Consider the following 20893-nt stretch of genomic DNA (forward strand, 5'->3'; position numbering starts at 1 on the left):
ATTACTGTGTAATCACTATTTTACCACTTGGATCAAAGGGCAGCCGACACTCACATACACACATACATTATATATCTGAGGCATAATGCTAGGTGTATCATTTTAGGAATGCTCAGCGTGCACCTTAGTACAAACAGTTTTCACATCTCTAGATAGTTTACTTTCCCTTTTTAATTTTCTCTCAAACATGCCTGTAGTCTTGGTTAATAAGGGAGTGCCCTTTTTCTAAATGTCATGCATTCTCCCTAACCATAACACACACCCTAACAAAAGTATGTTCAGTCACCTCACTCAATTCCATACCACTCCCACTGCATACGAGTCTATAGCATACTTCCTACATTTGAAAGGGCAGATAGTTCCTGGCGTTAGTTTTTCATGTAGCCCAGAGATTAAGCTTCCCTAAAGCCCATGGAGCCTCTGAGCCTCGCTGCTGGCCTTATAAAGAGCAGACTCGTCTGGGGAGAGGATGGCGGCCTCACAGTCCCCCCAGTCTGGATCTTGCTGACCATGGGCACGCAGCCCGGTCCTGCCCTTGCCTGCCACAGCCCTGCTTGGCTAATATAGACACCAACATCGTCTGCTATTTTTAAGCACAGCCTACAGATGGCTGACTTAGACAGAAGGCTGTAAACACAGGCAGGCTCTGGCCAGACTGCCGCACAACCCTGCTGCCTAGTTCGGAGGTGCTCCTATAGTCTCTCAGTACGATTTCATTGGGCTGGCTCTGTTGTCAGATTGGTATATGGAGCTGCCAGAGTCTGGATTGATCTCTTTCCTCGTGTGTTTTTCTCATATCATCTCTGAACATACTTTTACCATTTACTTATTAGAGATGATGCATGACACTTGCAATGCATTCCTAAATCTAACCATTTAGGTATTTGTTTCATATAAGCTCTTGCACAGCTTTCCAATATAATGAACTCAGTAAACTTAATGTAACATCTCAAAATATTTACTCAACAACCTTTTATTTTCTATTTGCAGATGTTACAGAGTCTGTAAGACTCCTAGTTCTTATTGGCTCAGGAGTAACCCATGACAACATGGAACAATACCTTGATTCGATTGCGATGACAATTGGCTCTCATTTCAAGAGGGGGGGGCGTTTGGGCAAATGCTGTTGATCCGGAAAGTGTTAAGAAGTTCATGGGGAAGGTGCGTTTTCTTTGAAAATGAAATCCACTAAATGTGCTACTAAAAGAATTTAACGCAGACCAATGAAATACATTTGGTGGTAATAATACATGTAATTACTGAAGTTGTCTCATGCTATTTAATAAAACACAAATAATACCCAAACAAAACAGACTTGTTAAACAATTTTTAACATTTAAATATACACCAAAATAGCAAAAAAAAATCTGAATATATTTACAAACAGGTCTTGTAGCAGTACAGCAAACATAAGAACACACTGGGAATAAATGTATGAAAACAAAGTGAATCACTCAGTACAAAACATACATTAGAAACAGTGTCCAACATTATTTGCTAATCCTTCCATATATTGTATTTGTTCCGAGGTCCAATTACTCAAGAGTGATGTTTTCTATCGTAACATATCATATACAAAATAGCTTTTCATAGCTATGAAACTTAACAACTTTTCCTTCAAGCAATATACCCACAACGTATCTAAATCTAAGGCACACAAAATAATAGCAAAAAGTATACCATATCCAATAAAATTCACATTTGCAAGTGCTATAAACCTTTTGTATTCCATACACTAAATAAAAGTTTATCAGAGCCATAAGACTTAACAGTAACAAGCCAGTTATAATACTTTTCACATGCGCACACACATCTACTCAAGGCTATTTCACTCTCAAACTGGACTCAGCATGTTAATAACATACTCAGCAAAGGGGGGGTTTCCTTGATCAGGGTAAAGAAATTGACACCGGTAATATGTCTACGGTCTGTATGTTAAGTGGCTTCGGACAGTGACGTTACTCAGTAGAGTACCGTGCGGTTACTCAGTAGACACTCAGTAGTTGTACAGGCGCTGGCAGGGTTGTTTGAAGTGACCAAAGCGTCTGTCAGAGGGGGAGAATCGCATCTTGGCAAGGTTCTGTCTCTGGAGAGCACTCCTGGTCAGCTCCTTGCACTCCATGTGAGTCCTGGCTCGCTGTATGGCAAGCAGTTGGACGTTGCATGGAAGCGGGCTGCCCCAGGCAGCTAACCTCCAGGACACATGTTGTTTGACTGGCACAGGCCTGCAGGGTGGGGGGGGAAAGGACAGAATAAGTGTAATATGTGGCGCTCCTTTCTCTAGGATAATGGTTGTGTTATCACACTGACTAGATGGGATCCCCTGGATGAAAACTGACCTGGGAGAAGCATCCTCTTCATCTGAGTCTTCCTCATCACTGGTCTGGTGTCTGATCTGGTATACAGACATACTGGGATGCTTCTCAATCAGCAGGTTCTCCAAAGGGTCTTCCTCAGGCGGGGTCAAGGAGTTGTTCTCTGGAAACAGACCACAAATTTACTAACCCGAGACCAAAGAGGAAAAACACTAGTGAGACCTCTAATAGTGACCATTAGATCTACTATCCAAATAACTACAATGCTACCATTTACAAAAAAAGTAACCGCAGACAACAATGCCCATACCAGTTTAACAACTAACTTGTGATTTCAACTTTCAGGGAGCATAATTATCGGCTTACCTTGAATGTTGATAATGACCCATCCTCCCTCCTCAAACTCAATGAGCTCCTCATAGGTTTCATTGTCATCTGTGGAAAAATCATCATCTGTGCTACCAAGGAAATGGGCAAATATCTTTCCAATCATTGTGTATATGTATTGCCTCCCTTGGCCCTCTTATTGCAGTCTGCAAAGAAAATGAGTTAACATAGTGTTACAGTATGTCAACCCCATAAGGTAAACAATTGCATAAAAGATGCAATTATTGCTAAACTGGTAAAATTGCAGAACTGATCGTGGTAAAACATTGCATCAAATGCAAGAAAACAGCACAACCTGAAATGGCATGTGTAGTTTAATATCCACATTGACAGAAAATAGATCGGAAACTATTCCCGGGAAGCAGACTCTGAACAACACCTTACATTATGACCTTTAGTTTTTAACATTGGGTCCTGGGTTAATGACCCTGCCAGCACAGTGGATTGAGGAACAGCATTCCCCTTGGAAGCTATCTGCAGACTGGAGGACATGCCATCCTTTCTGACCAGCAATCTCATTTCAAGACAGAATCTGAATCTTAAGATATGTTCTGAATAAACTAATGTGGTGAATATGAAGCCAATTAGCCAAACTATGGTGAAAACAGCTGGTTTGTAAATATATATACATTTTAGTGTATATCATTTGATTCAAAGGGCCTACATTTCTAGTCCAATAGGCCTATTAAAAACATAATCAGGTATAAACGGTATGTGTAGGTCTTTCAGGCTTAATGTGTCATAGACTAGACAGAATACCACAACGTCCACTTTTAGACCTTGGGCTGTCCAGACAGCCACGGTCTTTGAATGCCTTGGTGTACTTGTCAACCTATATTGTCAATAAACAGCTACACCCCGGCCTGCCAGCAAGGGAAGATCCAATGGTGCCCAGACAGAATTAACTCATAAGGTGCTAAATGTATTGCATATCTTTTCTGGTGTGCCATCAAAAAGTCCATAAGTCGGAAGTTTAAAGACATGTAAGACAATCCTTACATTAGACCCTATTCAAGATATATACATGTGTGATAGATACTATTAAATCATTAAAAAAACATAGAGTAGTTTGGGTGAACGTGATATGGCATTAATTGCGTTTAGACTTCTTCAATAAATAAGTAAATACTTAAGAACTGCATTTACTATATGTAATTCACTGACAATCAAACAAATACACCTACATACAAAATTACACATGACATGGTTACAATTACATGGTAGTCTACCAAACTAAAAAGTTGGCTTAATAGGACACTTTGGGGATGTAGAAGTCAATACAAACACGCAATGGATAGATAAGCTAGTAGGCTAAAGAAAAGTGTCAAGACAACACATTAACAAAGGCTGCTACACGGATACAACCTCTCACACAATGTTGAAGGCTACGATGTATTTTGTTTCTTACCTGACAAGTGTATATTTAACGGGCGGTGGCCGACGGCTAGCTCGAAACTATAACTGATCTGTAATTGTTTTGATACAGACTTGTTTATGAACACCAACTGCTTCCCTTTGCTTTGGTGGGTGGTAAACAAAAATCCCAACTCGAAGGCGGAGCTTCAGTTGGTTGCGCACTTACTAACCTTTGTCATCATATTTTGGCAACTAGCTGTCAATTTAACAAAAGTGTCCTTCTTTGAAACATACCTAGATACATGATTTCAACCGACGTCCAATCTTTCAAATAGTCTAGGCGTGTGGTCTATAATAACAAGTCAAAATACATAAGAGTGGAAGATTTCTTTTTTTTGTACAGCTGTCTGCAGTCCGCCACAGTGGTCATCTTCGTTTTGCATGGCCCGGTGCCCCGTAAATTGGTTATTTTAGATTATTCCATTGATTCTTAAGAGGAGTCTCCACCAACCTTGAGCACTGGTCCTTGCAAAACGAACCCCACCAATATGACGAAACGGGGGGAATTGTATCAATTACTTTTCGTGCAACTTTGTTGCAAATATTTGTCGCGTAAACGACATTTATGCCAGGTTGCCCTACTGAGCCCTATTAATTTGGCTGTGTGTTGTTTTGTGCTTCTAACAAACCACAGCGAATCGTTTTAACAGGATGTGGGCTTGTCCTAAACGAATGTCCCGTCATTCACCGCGGTCCTATTTGTTTTTTACCAACGCTCATTATACACAAACAGTTACACATCATCGAAGTGCGAGATCTGACGGTAGGGATTCACCACCAATGTTTACTTTAGGCTATTTTCATGTAGGCCAACGTGAGAGTCCGTCCTGTGTGATGGGGACAACTATGTCGTTATGTAAAGGTTATTGCCGCACTTTTAACGGAGAGAGAAAGCTGATGGCCACATGATGACACACACTAACAATATGTCGTCTTAACGCCATTATAAAAGGCCTACATATCAGAAGTGAAGTATAATTATTGTTATCTGCGGTCGTTATTATTGTGGTTATAACATAAATCCGAGGGAAGCATGTCAAATATCTTGTGTGAGAAGTTTTTGACTCGAGGCAATGGTCTGCATTAAGTCATTCGTTATTTTCCCAGTCTCTGTATGCTAAATATGATAACTGAATTGATTACAATCATATAGTTGCCTGGTTTTGTCAACATTTGGAGTGAAAAAGGCCTATACCATTCATGAACAATTGTTTATTTTACTTTCGGTATAGGCTACTCTCAGCAGTGTAATGCAGTTCATTACCAGAAGATGGCATACTCCTAGTCTTAAGGGCATTTCACAGAAGTCAAGTCATACATCTCTTCCAGTGTAGTCGCTATTTTTACTCGTATACTAGAGACAGATGAGTTGGCTTGGTTGCATATTGATCTTCAGTGTCCCTCTTGCCATAACACCAGGGAGAAAAGCTACAATGGCTCCACGTATGGATGATGTCATGCAACTATGCTGTGACCTGTCTGCAAATCAGCAGATAAAAGCAGCAGTGAAGAATTCTGGGAAAGGATCAGCAGTGGCAGGAGGGACTGCATTTTTAGGAGGTATTCTAGGTGGTCCCCCAGGGATTGCTGTTGGTAAGGATCCTATCAATTAAGTAACCATAATTATAATTGTCTGCATTTCCATACTTCAACCACAAGGTGGAGCCATATCCTTTCTCAAACCAATTGTATTGAGTGCAGCTATGAGATTTTCAGTGTATATCCAGTAGGCCTATAAAGTATGTCATTAGGGTAGAATAATTGTCAGCCAATGTTGTCTTATGATTGGTGAGGTAGATTTGGATAAATATGGGTGTTTATTTTTTATTTAAGGCAGCAGCCACTCTTCCTAGGGTCCAGCAAAATGTAACTCTCCTTCCAGACTCACATTAAGCATCTCCAATCCAAAATTAAATCTAGAATCGGCTTCCTATATTGCAACAAAGCATCCTGCACTCATGCTGCCAAACATACCCTCGTAAAACTGACCATCCTACCGATTCTCGACTTCGGTGATGTCATCTATAAAATAGCCTCCAACACTACTCAACAAACTGGATGCAGTAATCACAGTGCCATCCGTTTTGTCACCAAAGCCCCATACACTACCCACCATTGCGACCTGTACGCTCTCGTTGGTTGGCCCTCGCTTCATACTCGTCGCCAAATCCACTGGCTACAGGTTATCTACAAGTCTGCTAGGTAAAGCCCCGCCTTATCTCAGCTCACTGGTCACCATAGCAGCACCCACTCGTAGCACGCGTTCCAGCATATATATCTCACTGGTCACCCCCAAAGCCAATTCCTCCTTTGGTCGTCTTTCCTTCCAGTTCTCTGCTGCCCATGACTGGAACGAATGAAGCTGGAGACTCACATCTCCCTCACTAGCTTTAAGCACCAGCTGTCAGAGCAGCTTACAGATCACTGCACCTGTACATAGCCCATCTGTAAACAGCCCATCTATCTACCTATCTCATCCCCATACTGGTATTTGTTTATTTATTTATTTTGCTCCTTTGCACCCCAGTATCTCTACCTGCACATTCATCTTCTGCCAATCTACCATTCCAGTGTTTAATTGCTATATTGTAATTACTTCGCCACCATGGCCTATTTATTTCCTTACCTTACCTCATTTGCACTCACTGTATATAGACTTTTTGTTTTCTTTTGTTCTACTGTATTATTGACTGTATGTTTGTTTATTCCATGTGTAACTCTGTGTTGTTGTATGTGTCGAATTGCTACGCTTTATCTTGGCCAGGTCGCAGTTGCAAATGAGAACTTGTTCTCAACTAGCCTACCTGGTTAAATAAAGGTTAAATAAATAAAAGGCAGTTATACATTTAAAAAACATTACAATACATTCATAACCGATTTCACAACATATTAAGTGTGTGCCCTCAGGCTTCTACTCTACTACCACATATCTATAACACAAAATGCATGTGTACATGTGTGTATAGTGCGTATATTATTGTGTGTTTGTATGCGTGTGTCTATGTTTCCTTGCTTTTCCATAAGGTGTATTTTATCTGTTTTTTTAAATCAGATGTTACTGCTGGCATGAGTTACTTGATGTGGAATAGAGTTCCATGTAATCATGGCACTATGTAGTACTGTGCGCCTCCAATAGTCTGTTCTGTACTGCATGGGTGTCCGAGCTGTGTGCCAGTAGTTTAAACAGACAGCTCGGTGCATCATTCAATCATCAAATCAAATTGTATTAGGCACATTCACCTTACAGTGAAATGCTTACTTACGAGTCCCTAGCCAACAATGCAGTTTTAAAAAATATGGATAAGAAATAAAAGTAACAAGTAATTAAAGAGCAGCAGTAAAATAACAATATCGAGACTATATACAGGGGGGTACTAGTACAAGATCAATGTGCGCACAGTTGAGGTAGTATGTACATGTAGGTAGAGTTATTTAGCGAGCAGTTGCCATACCAGGCAGTGATGCAACCAGTCAGTATGCTCTCGATGGTGCAGCTGTAGAACCTTTTGACGACCTGAGGACCCATGCCAAGTCTTTTCAGTCTCCTAAGAGGGAATAGATTTTGTCGTACCCTCTTCACGACTGTCTTGGTGTGCTTGGACCATGTTAGTTTGTTGGTGATGTGGACACCATGGAACTTGAAGCTCTCAACCTGCTTCACTGCAGCCCCGTCGATGAGAATTGGAGCGTGCTTGGTCCTCTTTTTCCTGTAGTCCACAATCATGTCAATACCTCTCACAAATACAAGTAGTGATGAAGCCAATCTCTCCTCCACTTTGAGCCAGGAGAGATTGACTATGTTAGCTCTCTGTGTTTGTGCAGCTATGAGATTTTCATGGTATATGCAGTCTGCTTATAAAGTATAGCAGTCGGGTAGAAATGTTCTGTGCATCCAAGGGACAGCCGTGCTGCCCTGTTCTGAGCCAATTAAAATGTTCCATCTTTTAAAAAAGTCCCTCTTTGTGGCTGCTGACCGCATGACTGAACAGTAGTCCAGGTGCGACAACTTGGGCCTGTAGGACCTGCCGTGTTGAAAGTGGTGTTAAGAATGCAGAGCAGCGATTTATTATAGACAGACTTCTCCCCATCCTGGCTACTGTAGTATCAATATGTTTTGACCATGACCGTTTACAATCCAGGGTTATTCCAAGTAGTTTAGTCTCCGCAACTTGCTGAATTTCCACGTTATTCATTACAAGATTTAGTGTAGGTTTAGGGTTTAGGGAATGATTTGTCCCAAATACAATACTTTTAGTTTTTTGGAATATTTAGGATTAACCTATTCCTTGCCACCCATTCTGAAACTAACTGCAGCTCCTTGTTAAGTGTTGCTGTCATTTCAGTCGCCGTGGCAGCTGACGTGTATAGTGTTGAGTCATCCGCATTCATAGACACACTGGCTTTACTCAATGCCCTGGGGAATTCCTGATTCTACCGGGATTTTGTTGGAGAGGCTTCCATTGAAGAACACCCTCTATGTTCTGTTAGACAGGTAACTCTTTTTATTAATTTATTTTTATTTTTTAGAGGGTGGATCAGCTTAATATTGCGAAAAGAATGTTGCTTCCAATGTAATTGTCTGCATAATTTCCAATCCCCCATATTTTTGGGGTAAATATATATATCCATACACGCATGCATATACATTGCCTTGCGAAAGTATTTGGCCCCCTTGAACTTTGCGACCTTTTGCCACATTTCAGGCTTCAAACATAAAGATATAAAACTGTATTTTTTTGTGAAGAATCAAAAACAAGTGGGACACAATCATGAAGTGGAACGACATTTATTGGATATTTCAAACTTTTTTAACAAATCAAAAACTGAAAAATTGGGCGTGCAAAATTATTCAGCCCCTTTACTTTCAGTGCAGCAAACTCTCTCCAGAAGTTCAGTGAGGATCTCTGAATGATCCAATGTTGACCTAAATGACTAATGATGATAAATACAATCCACCTGTGTGTAATCAAGTCTCCGTATAAATGCACCTGCACTGTGATAGTCTCAGAGGTCCGTTAAAAGCGCAGAGAGCATCATGAAGAACAAGGAACACACCAGGCAGGTCCAAGATACTGTTGTGAAGAAGTTTAAAGCCGGATTTGGATACAAAAGGATTTCCCAAGCTTTAAACATCCCAAGGAGCACTGTGCAAGCGATAATATTGAAATGGAAGGAGTATCAGACCACTGCAAATCTACCAAGACCTGGCCGTCCCTCTAAACTTTCAGCTCATACAAGGAGAAGACTGATCAGAGATGCAGCCAAGAGGCCCATGATCACTCTGGATGAACTGCAGAGATCTACAGCTGAGGTGGGAGACTCTGACCATAGGACAACAATCAGTCGTATATTGCACAAATCTGGCCTTTATGGAAGAGTGGCAAGAAGAAAGCCATTTCTTAAAGATATGTGTCGTTTAAAGTTTGCCACAAGCCACCTGGGAGACACACCAAACATGTGGAAGAAGGTGCTCTGGTCAGATGAAACCAAAATTGAACTTTTTGGCAACAATGCAAAACGTTATGTTTGGCGTAAAAGCAACACAGCTCATCACACTGAACACACCATCCCCACTGTCAAACATGGTGGTGGCAGCATCATGGTTTGGGCCTGCTTTTCTTCAGCAGGGACAGGGAAGATGGTTAAAATTGATGGGAAGATGGATGGAGCCAAATACAGGACCATTCTGGAAGAACACCTGATGGAGTCTGCAAAAGACCTGAGACTGGGACAGAGATTTGTCTTCCAACAAGACAATGACCCAAAACATAAAGCAAAATCTACAATGGAATGGTTCCAAAATAAACATATCCAGGTGTTAGAATGGCCAAGTCAAAGTCCAGACCTGAATCCAATCGAGAATCTGTGGAAAGAACTGAAAACTGCTGTTCACAAATGCTCTCCATCCAACCTCACTGAGCTCGAGCTGTTTTGCAAGGAGGAATGGGAAAAAATTTCAGTCTCTCGATGTGCAAAACTGATAGAGACATGCCCCAAGCGACTTACAGCTGTAATCGCAGCAAAAGGTGGCGCTACAAAGTATTAACTTAAGGGGGCTGAATAATTTTGCACGCCCAATTTTTCAGTTTTTGATTTGTTAAAAAAGTTTGAAATATCCAATAAATGTTGTTCCACTTCATGATTGTGTCCCACTTGTTGTTGATTCTTCACAAAAAAAATACAGTTTTATATCTTTATATTTGAAGCCTGAAATGTGGCAAAAGGTCGCAAAGTTCAAGGGGCCGAATACTTTCGCAAGGCACTGTATATACACATATATACATACACATACATACTTTTTTAAAGAATATACCTTTATTATTATTCCCCGCAAACCCTACCGCCGATCCCCCAATTGGAGTAAACTAATAAACACTTCTGCTTTTACCTTCAATCCATACATCTTATACACACTCTACAGACAGTCTACTTTACAATAGTTCTCTCTTGTTTGTTCTTAGTCCTTCTTCTATTTCTGATGTCCATCCAGTTTGATTTCTATTTGTAACTGTGCTATTTCACAGAAGTTCCGAACCTATATACATTTTACAGATCCCGTATGTTTTACATTGTTTATCTTGTTATTAGTCCCACCCTTCAGCTCCACTCAACCCCTCCCATCTGTCTCTCAACATCATCCATTTCGGATTTCTATTTGCCATATATTTTTCAACTGTGCTGTGATGCTTCACAAAATAATTGAACCGTCCTATTCTCATAGATTCTACAGATTGTAAATTAAAAATATATTTTTTTGCTAAAATAATTATTATATTATTGATTGATTGACTATCGTTTTTCAAATCACCCAGTATTGCTATCTGTAGTGTTAGTTCTAGGCAAATGTTGCAATTCTTCAGCCATTCCTGGACCTGTGACCAAAAATGAGCTACATATGGACAATACCAAAATAAATGATCTAATGACTGCCTCCTCACAGCAGAATCTGCAGAGCTGGGAAGATTGTATCCCCCATATATAACATTCTATTAGTTGCAAGAATTTTGTATAGTAAATTATATAGAAAAATTTGAAGTTTTGAATCCGGCGTTGTTTTGCGTATCAATTCATAAACCATGTGCCATGGAATGGGTACATCGAAAATCTCTTCCCAATATTTAGCAATTTATATGGCACAGCTGTCAGTTTTTTGGTCCTTAAATGAAATTGGTATGTTTTTATTTATCACACTTTTCTTTAACCATTTATGTTCTTTAATACATGGCCGACATACAAGTTCCTTACTTTTTCCCCCTTCTACTTGCCTCTTCCATTTTTGTGGTAATGCTGCAATTAATTGGTTGTAATTTTGGGTAGAGCAGACATTTCCATATGTCTGTGTTAGCTGCATGTGTGACATAACTCCACCTGTCCTATTTATGATATCATTCACTAAAATTATACCTTTTTTAAACATTTCTTCGATAAATACATTTTTTTTTATCAGTTAGTATATTTGAATTTAACCACTATTTGTTGACCTATTTGTTCCGTCCTTTCAGGTGGATTAAACTGAAATTGCAACCAACTTTCTAAGGCTTGTTTAAAAAACAAAGATATTTTGGAGATTATTTCCTTTTCAAACAACCGAAAGTGAGCAGGTGTAATCTGAATAAAGGGGAAAAGGCCTTTCCTGAATATAGGATGAGACATTTGTACCAATTGACTAGAGAACCAGTTTGGATTTAAGTATAACTTTTGTATGACTGATGCCTTTAGTGAGAGGTCTAATGCTTTAATAATTTCTGGCCACCAAATTCATATTTGTTATATAAATAGGCCCTTTTAATTTTATCTGGCTTGCCGTTCCAAATAAAATTTAATAATTTTTGTTCATATAATTTAAAAAGCAGGTCACTAGGTGTAGGCAAAACCATAAGCAAATAGGTCAACTGTGATATAACTAAGGAGTTAATCAGGGTGATTTTTCCACAAATAGACAGGTATTTTCCTTTCCATGGTAGCAAGATCTTATCTATTTTTGGAGTGAGATCATTTCAGGTAACTCTTTATCCACAATATAGCAATAAAGCCACAACACATACGTTTTTCCAGCAACAGACTATGATCAAAAATGTCAAAAGCCGCACTGAAGTCTAACAAAACAGCCCCAACAAACTTTTTATCGTCATTTTCTCTCAGCCAATCATCAGTCATTTGTGTAAGTTCTGTGCTTGTTGAATGTCCTTCTATTGTCAATTTGTTTACTGTAAAATAGCAGTGTATCTGGTCAAACACCATTTTTTCCAAAAGTTTACTAAGGCTTGGTAACAGGGTGATTGGTCAGCTATTTGAGCCAGTTAAGGGGATGTTACTATTCTTAGGTTGGGGAATAACTTTTGATTCCCTCCAGGCCTGAGGGCACACACTTTCTAGTTGGCTAAAATTGAAGATATGGTAAATAGGAGTGGCAATATCATCCGCTATTATCCTCAGTAATTTTCCATCCAAGTTGTCAGACTTGTCATTGTAATTTTTGTCATTTTTGATATACAGCAATACATTTTCCACCACTTCCACACTTACTTTATGGAATTAAAAAATACAATACTTGTGTTTCATAATTTGGTCAGATATACTTGGATGTGTAGTAGAGGTCGACCGATTATGATTTTTCAACGCCGATACCGATTATTGGAGGACCAAAAAAAAGCTGATACCGATTAATCGGACAATTTTATTTTTTATTTGTAATAATGACAATTACAACAATACTGAATGAACACTTATTTTAACTTAATATAATACATCAATAAAATCAATTTAGCCTCAAATAAAATGAAACATGTTCAATTTGGTTTAAATAATGCAAAAACAAAGTGTTGGAGAAGAAAGTAAAAGTGTAATATGTGCCATGTAAAAAAAGCTAACGTTTAAGTTCCTTGCTCAAAACATGAGAACATATGAAAGCTGTTGGTTCCTTTTAACAGGAGTCTTCAATATTCCCAGGTAAGAAGTTTTAGGTTCTAGTTATTATAGGACAATTTCTCTCTATACGATTTGTATTTCATATACCTTTGACAATTGGATGTTCTTATTGGCACTTTAGTATTGCCAGTGTAACAGTATAGCTTCCGTCCCTCTCCTCGCCCCTACCTGGACTCGAACCAGGAACACATCGACAACAGCCACCCTCGAAGTAGCATTACCCATCGCAAGGGGAACAATCACTCCATGTCTTAGCGCGCACCCCGCTAACTAGCTAGCCGTTTCACACCGGTTACACCAGCCTAATCACAAAAGTGCTGTTTGAATGAATGCTTACGAGCCTGCTGGTGCCTACCATCGCTCAGTCAGACTGCTCTATCAAATCATAGACTTAATTATAACATAATAATCACACAGAAATACGAGCCTTAGGTCATTAATATGGTAGAATCCGGAAACTATCATCTCGAAAACAAGACGTTTATTCTTTCAGTGAAATACGGAACCGTTCCGTATTTTATCTAACGGGTGGCATCCATAAGTCTAAATATTCCTGTTACATTGCACAACCTTCAATGTTATGTCATAATTACGTATAATTCTATCAAATTAGGAGGCCCAAACTGTTGCATATATACTGACTCTACGTGCAATGAACGCAAGAGAAGTGGCACAATTGCACCGGGTTAATATTGCCTGCTAACCTGGATTTCTTTTAGCAAAATATGCAGGTTTAAAAATATATACTTCTTTGTATTGATTTTAAGAAAGGCATTGATGTTTATGGTTAGGTTCACATTGGAGCAACGACAGTCTTTTTTGCGAATCTGCACCTCATCGATTATATGGAACGCAGGACACGCTAGATAAACTAGTAATATCATCAACCATGTGTAGTTAACTAGTGATTATGATTGATTGATTGTTTTTTTATAAGATAAGTGTAATGCTAGCTAGCAACTTACCTTGGCCTCTTACTGCATTCGCGTAACAGGCGGGCTCCTTGTGAGGCAGGTGGTTAGAGCTTTGGACTAGTTAACCGTAAGGTTGCAAGATTGAATCCCCGAGCTGACAAGGTAAAAATCTGTTTGTTCTGCCCCTGAACAAGGCAGTTAACCCACTGTTCCTAGGCCGTCATTGAAAATAAGAATGTGTTCTTAACTGACTTGCCTAGATAAATAAAGGATAAATAAAGGTGTAAAAAAATTACAACATCGGTGTCCAAAAATACCGATTTCCGATTGTTATGAAAACTTGAAATCGGCCCTAATTAATTGGCCATTCCTATTAATCGGTCGACCTCTAATGTGTAGTGTCAGCATTTGTTGCTGGCATGTCATACCTAAGTTTGCTAATCTTGCCAAAGAAAAAATCATTAAAGCAGTTGGCATCATCAGATGGTTTTATGATGGACGAGCCATCTGATTCAATGAATGATGGAGCGGGGTTTGCCTTTTTATCTGAAATTTCATTTAAGGTTCTCCAAAGCTTTTTACTATCATTTTTTTGTAATTTATCTTTGTTTTATAGTGTAGTTTCTTCTTCTTTTCTTTTGAGTTTAGTCACATGATTTCTCAATTTGCAGTACATTTGCCAATTGGTTGTACAGCCAGACATATTTGCCATCTTTTTGGCCTCATCCCTCTCAACTATAATTTTTTTTTCAATTCCTCATCAATCCATGGGGATTTAACATTTTTACAGTAATTTTCCTAATGGGTGAATGCTTATTAGTAACTGGGATAAGCAATTTCATAAATGTGTCAAGTGCAGCGTCTGGTTGTTTGTCATTACACACCACGTACCAACAAATATTCTTCACATCAACAACCTAGGAATCACTACAAAACATATTGTATGACCTCTTACACACTATATTAGGCCCAGCCTTTGGAACTTTGGTTTTCTGAGATATGCCTGCTATATTGTGATCACTACATCCGATGGATTTGGATACTGCTTTCAAGCTAAATTCTGCAGCATTAGTAAAGATGTGATCAATACATGTTGATGATTTCATTTCTGTACTGTTTGTAGCTAGGTTGACTTACAACCTTAACCAGGTTGCAGGCCCTTGTTACAATTTGAAGCTTTCTCTTGAGTGGGCAGCCTAATGAAAGCCAGTCAATATTTAAATCACCCAGAAAGTATACCTCTCTATAGATATCACATACATAATCAAGCATTTCACACATGTTGTCCAGATACTGACTGTTAGCACTTGGTGGTCTGTAGCAGCTTCCCACCAGAATGGGCTTTATGTGAGGCAGATGAACCTGTAGCCATATTACTTCAACAGTATTTCACATGAGATCCTCTCTAAGCTTTACAGGAATGTGGTTCTGAATATAAACAGCCACACCTCCACCATTGGTATTTCTGTCTTCTCTGTAGATCTTAAAACCATGAGTGTTTAACCATCTGTGGGCTGCAGCTCTTCTCCCCTCTTGATCTTCTGACACAGATCTCGTTTGTGTGGCTCTTTAGGTGGTGCAGTAGGTGGCCTGTTGGGATGGTGGATGACCAGTGGACAGTTCAGACCTCTCCCTCAGATCATCATGGAGCTGCCTCCCCACCAGCAGCAGAGGCTCTATGCTGATATCATGGCCGTTTTGGGCTCACTGGACTGGACAGACCTGGCCCAGCTGACCGCTCTGGTCATAGGGAATGCTACTCTCCAGCAGCAGGTCACTGCTGCCCTACTCAGTTATATCACAAAGGAACTGAGAGCAGAGGTGAGATATGGGGACTGATCTACACAGACTGAATATCTGGAGGAACTTAGAACACACATTTGCTGCCTTTTGAAAGAAACAACTTTTTGTACTCAAATTCAACTCCAGCTTATTTTTGGAGACTGAAATAACCTTCACTGGAAGAGGCCTTATGGAGTTAATACATTGAGGCTCATGTCAGACCTGTCATGTCACCCAATATCTGATCATATCCTTTGATAAAGCACTTAATGGACAATTCCATCACTTTTTTCATTATCTCCAGACCAATACCAGTGTCTACATATGTGAACATGGCACATTTATACGTTTTGCAGAAACAAATATGAAGTCAAAAGTTCTACCCAATGACATCATCCAAAGTTAGAACATATTTAAAAACAGTGATTTTCAAACACTTTGAGACTCGCAGTGACGTGAGGAGCAAGAAAATACCCTCTGGCTAGAAACTTTTTTTGAAAATCACGGTTTTGTTACTTTTACTCCTAGCCTGTTATGTCACAGAGAAGCATTTTTTTTATGACCTTTCTTATTTTTTTAACCACAGATCCTAAAAACACGCTGTTTTTACATACTGCATGTAGACACTAGTATGGCGCTGGAGATGATGAATGTGAGGTGGAAAAGTGGTGGAATTGCCCTTTAATGTACACACTTTTTTTGTTTTAGATGAGAGCGTTTTACCTCTGAATGTAGCGGTATGATTGAAACTTCTCTTGTAAGAACAGTCCAGCAGTTAATCAATATGGTGCACTTTATTTGTACTGTAGGGCATCATTTGTTGCCAATATTCTGCACTGAAATGTACACGTTGAATATTGTTGTGCATTTATAATTTACATTTATTTGCAACAAAGACAATGACAAAATAACCCTGATCACTCCTCTTGTAAGTGTGCCTGGGATCTCAAGCGACTCATGCGTTGTGAACATGGTAAGAGATGAGTACTTCTGAGAAACCGGCCTTGATACTTCTGGCGCATAATAGTGATAAGTCCCACCTAGTCCTAGAATTAACTAATTGGGAAAATCTTGGACACTTTTTGTAATGCTCTGTACTGAAGTGTTTATATGAAAATCATGATAAATTAAGTAAAGGTCAAAGGTGACTTGTATGAACACCACAAGCTTTTAGTATGACATCATTAAGCCAGAAAACATGTTGTTTCAGTGAATCAACTGACAGTTTCGTAAAGGGAAATTCAACCACTTAACACGTTATTTGTAAGAAAAGGAAGACAATGCTACGCAATGTAGTCTCTCCTGGACAGATGCATGCACGTAACAGAATGGTATCTCATCTGACGCAATTACGCATTATTTTTGTTCTGGCTTTCTGAAATGGTACGCAATGTGACATAGTTCCTCTTTTTCAATGTTTCAAATGTAGACTTTTGAATAATACTAGAATCTTAAGGTATCAAAGCTCTTTTTGAAGTATGTGCAAAGGTTGTTTGTCATGATGCCTCTGTGCATTTTTTTATTTTCATTTTTTTTCCTAGACGTTTCCTTGTTCCTTCTTTGCAAGCAAATGTAGTCATGGAGGTTGTCATAACATCATACAGAGAAAGATAGATTATTAATCTCGAGGAGAAATCTCTTAAGAAGTTATGTCATTCGTTTCTGAGAGATGGTTGTTAGTCTTGTAGGAATGGCTTACTAATAAACAGTTTCATCGCAGCTTTTTCAAATTCCAATGGTTTGAAGTCTCACGATATCATATTACATCACCACTTTATTGGTAGTCTGGGATGTGAGAGCAGTCTTATATCTTCGTTGAAAAACCTTTTAGACAGTAGACAATTTAAACTGATTTTGTTTGAAATGCCTTTGAAGTGTTATTTTTTATTTTATTTCACCTTTATTTTACCAAGTAGGTAGGCCAGTTGAGAACAAGTTCTCATTTCCAACTGTGACCTGGCCAAGATAAAGCAAAGCAGTGCGACAAAAAAACAACAGAGTTACACATGGGATAAACAAACGTACCGTCAGTAACACAATATAAAAATATATTTTTTAATTTTACTAGGCAAGTCAGTTAAGAACAAATTCTTATTTTCAATGACGGCCTAGGAACAGTGGGTTAACTGCCTGTTCAGGGGCAGAACAACAGATTTGTACCTTGTCAGCTCGGGGATTTGAACTTGCAACATTCCGGTTACTAGTCCAACGCTCTAACCACTAGGCTACCCTGCCGCCCCACAGTGTGTGCAAATGGCGTAAGGAGGTAAGGCAATAAATAGGCCATAGCATAGTAGCAGAGTAATTACAATTTAGCAAATTAACACTGGAGTGATAGATGTGCAGATGATGATGATGATGATGTACAAGTAGAAACACTGGTGTGCAAAAAAAGTAAATAAAAACAATATGGGGATGAGGTAGGTAGTTGGATGGGCTATTTACAGATGGGCTGTGTACAGCTGCAGCGATCGGTAAACTGCTCAGATAGGTGATGCTTAAAGTGAGTGAGGGAGATATTTCAACAACAAAAAAAAATCTTATTTTTCCTACGGGTGGGTGTTGTTATGGTGACCAGTGAACTAAGGCAGAGCTTTACCTAGCAAAGACTTCTACATAAAGTGTTCATGATAGACATGTTGCAGTTGAATGTTCTTTCCAAAATGTCATTGGCAGTTGCCCTGAGTATTGCCAATGACAACACTAGAGTTAGGAAAATCAAGTGACGGAAGAACTTTCTCTAAAGGCTTATCTACTGCACCTGTTGCCCCAGGACTGTTTCATGTGTCTGCTGGACTTTGTAACACTAAGCACTTAGTAGTTTGATTACAGCTGTTTGGAGGTCAACAAAGCAGTCTTACCAGGTGTTCGGGACAAGGATGACAAAAGTTTGCTATCAAAATATGTTTTATTTTATAGGTAAATGGTTGATGTGAATGTGATAAACGAGTATAGGTATTGTCATTTAGAGTTATAATTGCAGGTACACATAATATGGGCACGTTATCTTAGTCAACATGCCTTTTTTTTAAAGAAGATAAGTATAGGATGAATATAAAAGTATTCAGTGCAAAATATTTCATGTAAACAAAGATGCTGCGTGAGTGTATAATGGACAGTCAACAATGCATAATACAGGTTAACATTTATCAAACGGATGACACAAATAAGCCCCCCCCCCCCCCCCCAATACACTCAAAGGTATATTAACAGGAATATATTGATCCAGTAGTGTTCATATTTGCACAATATTTCTGATTTACATGTGACCATGTAACGTCTTGATTTGACACTTCTTCACCACATACTCATTCAGTAAATACTTTTCAGTGTCCTCTCACATTGTCCAAAAGTCCAATTCAAGTCAAGTGGCTTGACAAGCCAGTGAGATTGGGACTTTGATGGTGCGGTTTTAAATAGTTATACGGGGACCAAGAGTTGATCTGAGACTCAACCCACTTGTGTGGTGCGTGGTCATCTACCCGCTCATCTGCCTCATCGTCGATAGTCGCCTCGTACTCGGGCATGACCAGTTCGTATTCATCAGAGCAGTTCCTCCCATCACTGTCCCCCCGTGAACGCACCTCGTCCTGGGTCAGCGCCCCATGGTCCTGGAGACTGAGGTGACACAGTCGACATACCCTCACAGGCTTAGTAGAGATGTGGCAGATTACGGCCCGGTTCTTGGAGCAGGCGTTGCAGACGACGAAGCCGCAGCGACGACAGTGGTGGCGTCGTTTGTTGACCCGAAATGTTTTAGAGCAGCGCATGCAGATGGCGGACGCCCGGTCAGGGATCCAGGTGGTGGCGAAGGTGCATCCGGGCTGGCAGCCGGCATGCTGCAGCTGCTTGAACTTGCAGTCTTCGATGTGCTTCATCCAGGCATGCTTCTCCTCAGCAGAGGCAGCTGACACGTAAAATGACTTTCGTGGGGTGCGGATCAGCCACTGGTTCTCCATGCTGACCCCGTCCTCCAGGTCCTCTAGCTGGATATCCTCCAGGGAGATTATCTGCTGGTTCTTGTGCCAGTGTCCATGAAGGATGATGCTACCGTAGACCAAAATGTCATTAAACAAGTAAAATACTTTGGGCTGTGGGCGGCGTCGACACAGCTTCATCAGCCGCCCCTCGCCTATCAAGACCCGGCCAGGTCTGAACAGGGACTTCCCAGAGGGGCCAAAGGAGTTCTCCACTGCCTGGATCCGCTCTCTGTTCTCTTGTGTGAAAGCCAGCTGGTCCACCATGATGAGCTGGATTACAACACTACAGGAAATTCACAAAACATTCACAAAATGTAAATACAATTGAAATAACAAAACAATGACATTAAGTTTACACATGAAACGAAATGGTAGGCCTATGTCACTAATGATCGAATAAATGTATAGTGAAAAATAGTAAATTGTACCTTTTACTCTCTGTTTTGTGATTAATATCTTGTTTACGCTGCAGCAGTCTGTGTCTCGGTAGTAAATCGCTTAGTTCCCGTTTGACCACCATACAGTAGGTTTTGTCAGTGTCAAGTAGTAGTTTCTGTAATGAAGAGTGAGTTGCCACAAGAGGTCCTTTATATGTGAAACTCACATTTCCTGTTGAGTCGCACAGCATGGGGAGTTCCAAAACAACTTGACGTGGAGAGAGAGAGAGAGCAATTAGAAAGAAGGAAAACAGGCAAGACCAGATTCCAAAACATGACGGGATGTGACTCCGGGCATAGAGATCCTGTTAAATTACAGTAAATACAAGAATTGTAAATGCAAATTCTATGACTAGGACTATTAATACAGGAAAACCCCTGTTGGACAGCATTAGAGCTAGCATCCTTAATTGAAACAATAATAAAGCTGTCATCCCGCCAGTGTTTTGGTAAAAAGCTGAGGGATGGGCCTTGGAGAAATGTAAACACTCTCACATTCATAGAGAGAGCTATGGATGCAAGGACTGATCATCCATGATATCAACATGTTTTTTAACCATGTTTTGAGGCTATACGGTGTTTGTTTACATGTACAATGTTTACAAACACTGGAATAAAAAACAACAGTTGACCTAAGCTCATGTGGCATTTATAATTCTTCAATAATCAATGGATATGAGTGTACAAAACATTAAGAACGGTTCTTTCCATGACAGACTGACCAGGTAGATCTA

The 20893-nt window shown here is 39.8% G+C and overlaps 3 protein-coding genes across 6 annotated transcripts in view; 1 reads left to right on the plus strand and 2 right to left on the minus strand.

The window, feature by feature from the left end:
• The window catches only part of LOC139411351 (tumor protein p53-inducible nuclear protein 2), a 360874-nt gene extending 356116 nt beyond the window's left edge, over window positions 1-4758 (minus strand). Inside the window, exons 1-4 of one of the 3 annotated variants that reach the window (XR_011634593.1) lie at window positions 4111-4352; window positions 2682-2848; window positions 2340-2478; window positions 1892-2225 (exon numbers count right to left, since the gene is read on the minus strand). Coding sequence is in view for 2 of the 3 variants with exons in the window: in XM_071157615.1 (XP_071013716.1) it covers window positions 1997-2225; window positions 2340-2478; window positions 2682-2808 (495 nt within the window). In the remaining variant the exon portion in view is untranslated. Of the gene's footprint in view, window positions 1-942; window positions 2226-2339; window positions 2479-2681; window positions 2849-4110 lie in introns of those variants that run through there. The other 2 variants (XM_071157615.1, XM_071157616.1) reach the window with 2 other exon arrangements.
• Window positions 4759-4769: 11 nt separating this feature from the next.
• On the plus strand, window positions 4770-17478 carry LOC139411352 (protein C19orf12 homolog). 2 transcript variants are annotated; one of them, XM_071157618.1, is made up of 3 exons: window positions 4770-4881; window positions 5538-5711; window positions 15534-17478. In XM_071157618.1, exons 1-3 carry the CDS (start codon window positions 4770-4772, stop codon window positions 15797-15799), a joined length of 552 nt encoding a protein of 183 aa, XP_071013719.1. In that variant the 3' UTR covers window positions 15800-17478. The 2 variants fall into 2 exon arrangements, with proteins under 2 accessions (XP_071013719.1, XP_071013720.1); XM_071157619.1 differs by lacking the exon at window positions 4770-4881 and adding an exon at window positions 4906-5085.
• Window positions 17479-18649: 1171 nt separating this feature from the next.
• LOC139412153 (pleckstrin homology domain-containing family F member 2-like) lies at window positions 18650-20307 on the minus strand. The gene is made up of 2 exons (XM_071158969.1): window positions 20151-20307; window positions 18650-20005 (listed from the first exon to the last, which is right to left on the minus strand). The coding sequence occupies exons 1-2, from the start codon at window positions 20240-20242 to the stop codon at window positions 19102-19104; spliced, it is 996 nt and encodes a 331-aa protein (XP_071015070.1). The 5' UTR covers window positions 20243-20307; the 3' UTR covers window positions 18650-19101.
• Window positions 20308-20893: the final 586 nt, after the last annotated feature.

This window comes from Oncorhynchus clarkii, chromosome 6, assembly GCF_045791955.1.
Source record: "Oncorhynchus clarkii lewisi isolate Uvic-CL-2024 chromosome 6, UVic_Ocla_1.0, whole genome shotgun sequence".
NCBI classification, from domain to species: Eukaryota; Metazoa; Chordata; class Actinopteri; order Salmoniformes; family Salmonidae; genus Oncorhynchus; species Oncorhynchus clarkii.

Coding starts and splice junctions, on each gene's coding strand:
- LOC139411352 (XM_071157618.1), top strand. CDS start 4,770: ATGTGGGCTTGTCCTAAACGAATGTCCCGTCATTCACCGCGGTCCTAT. Junction 4,882..5,537: donor TCGAAGTGCGAGATCTGACG/GTAGGGATTCAC, acceptor CCATAACACCAG/GGAGAAAAGCTACAATGGCT. Junction 5,712..15,533: donor TCCCCCAGGGATTGCTGTTG/GTAAGGATCCTA, acceptor GTGGCTCTTTAG/GTGGTGCAGTAGGTGGCCTG.
- LOC139412153 (XM_071158969.1), bottom strand. CDS start 20,242: ATGGTGGTCAAACGGGAACTAAGCGATTTACTACCGAGACACAGACTG. Junction 20,006..20,150: donor CACAAAACAGAGAGTAAAAG/GTACAATTTACT, acceptor AATTTCCTGTAG/TGTTGTAATCCAGCTCATCA.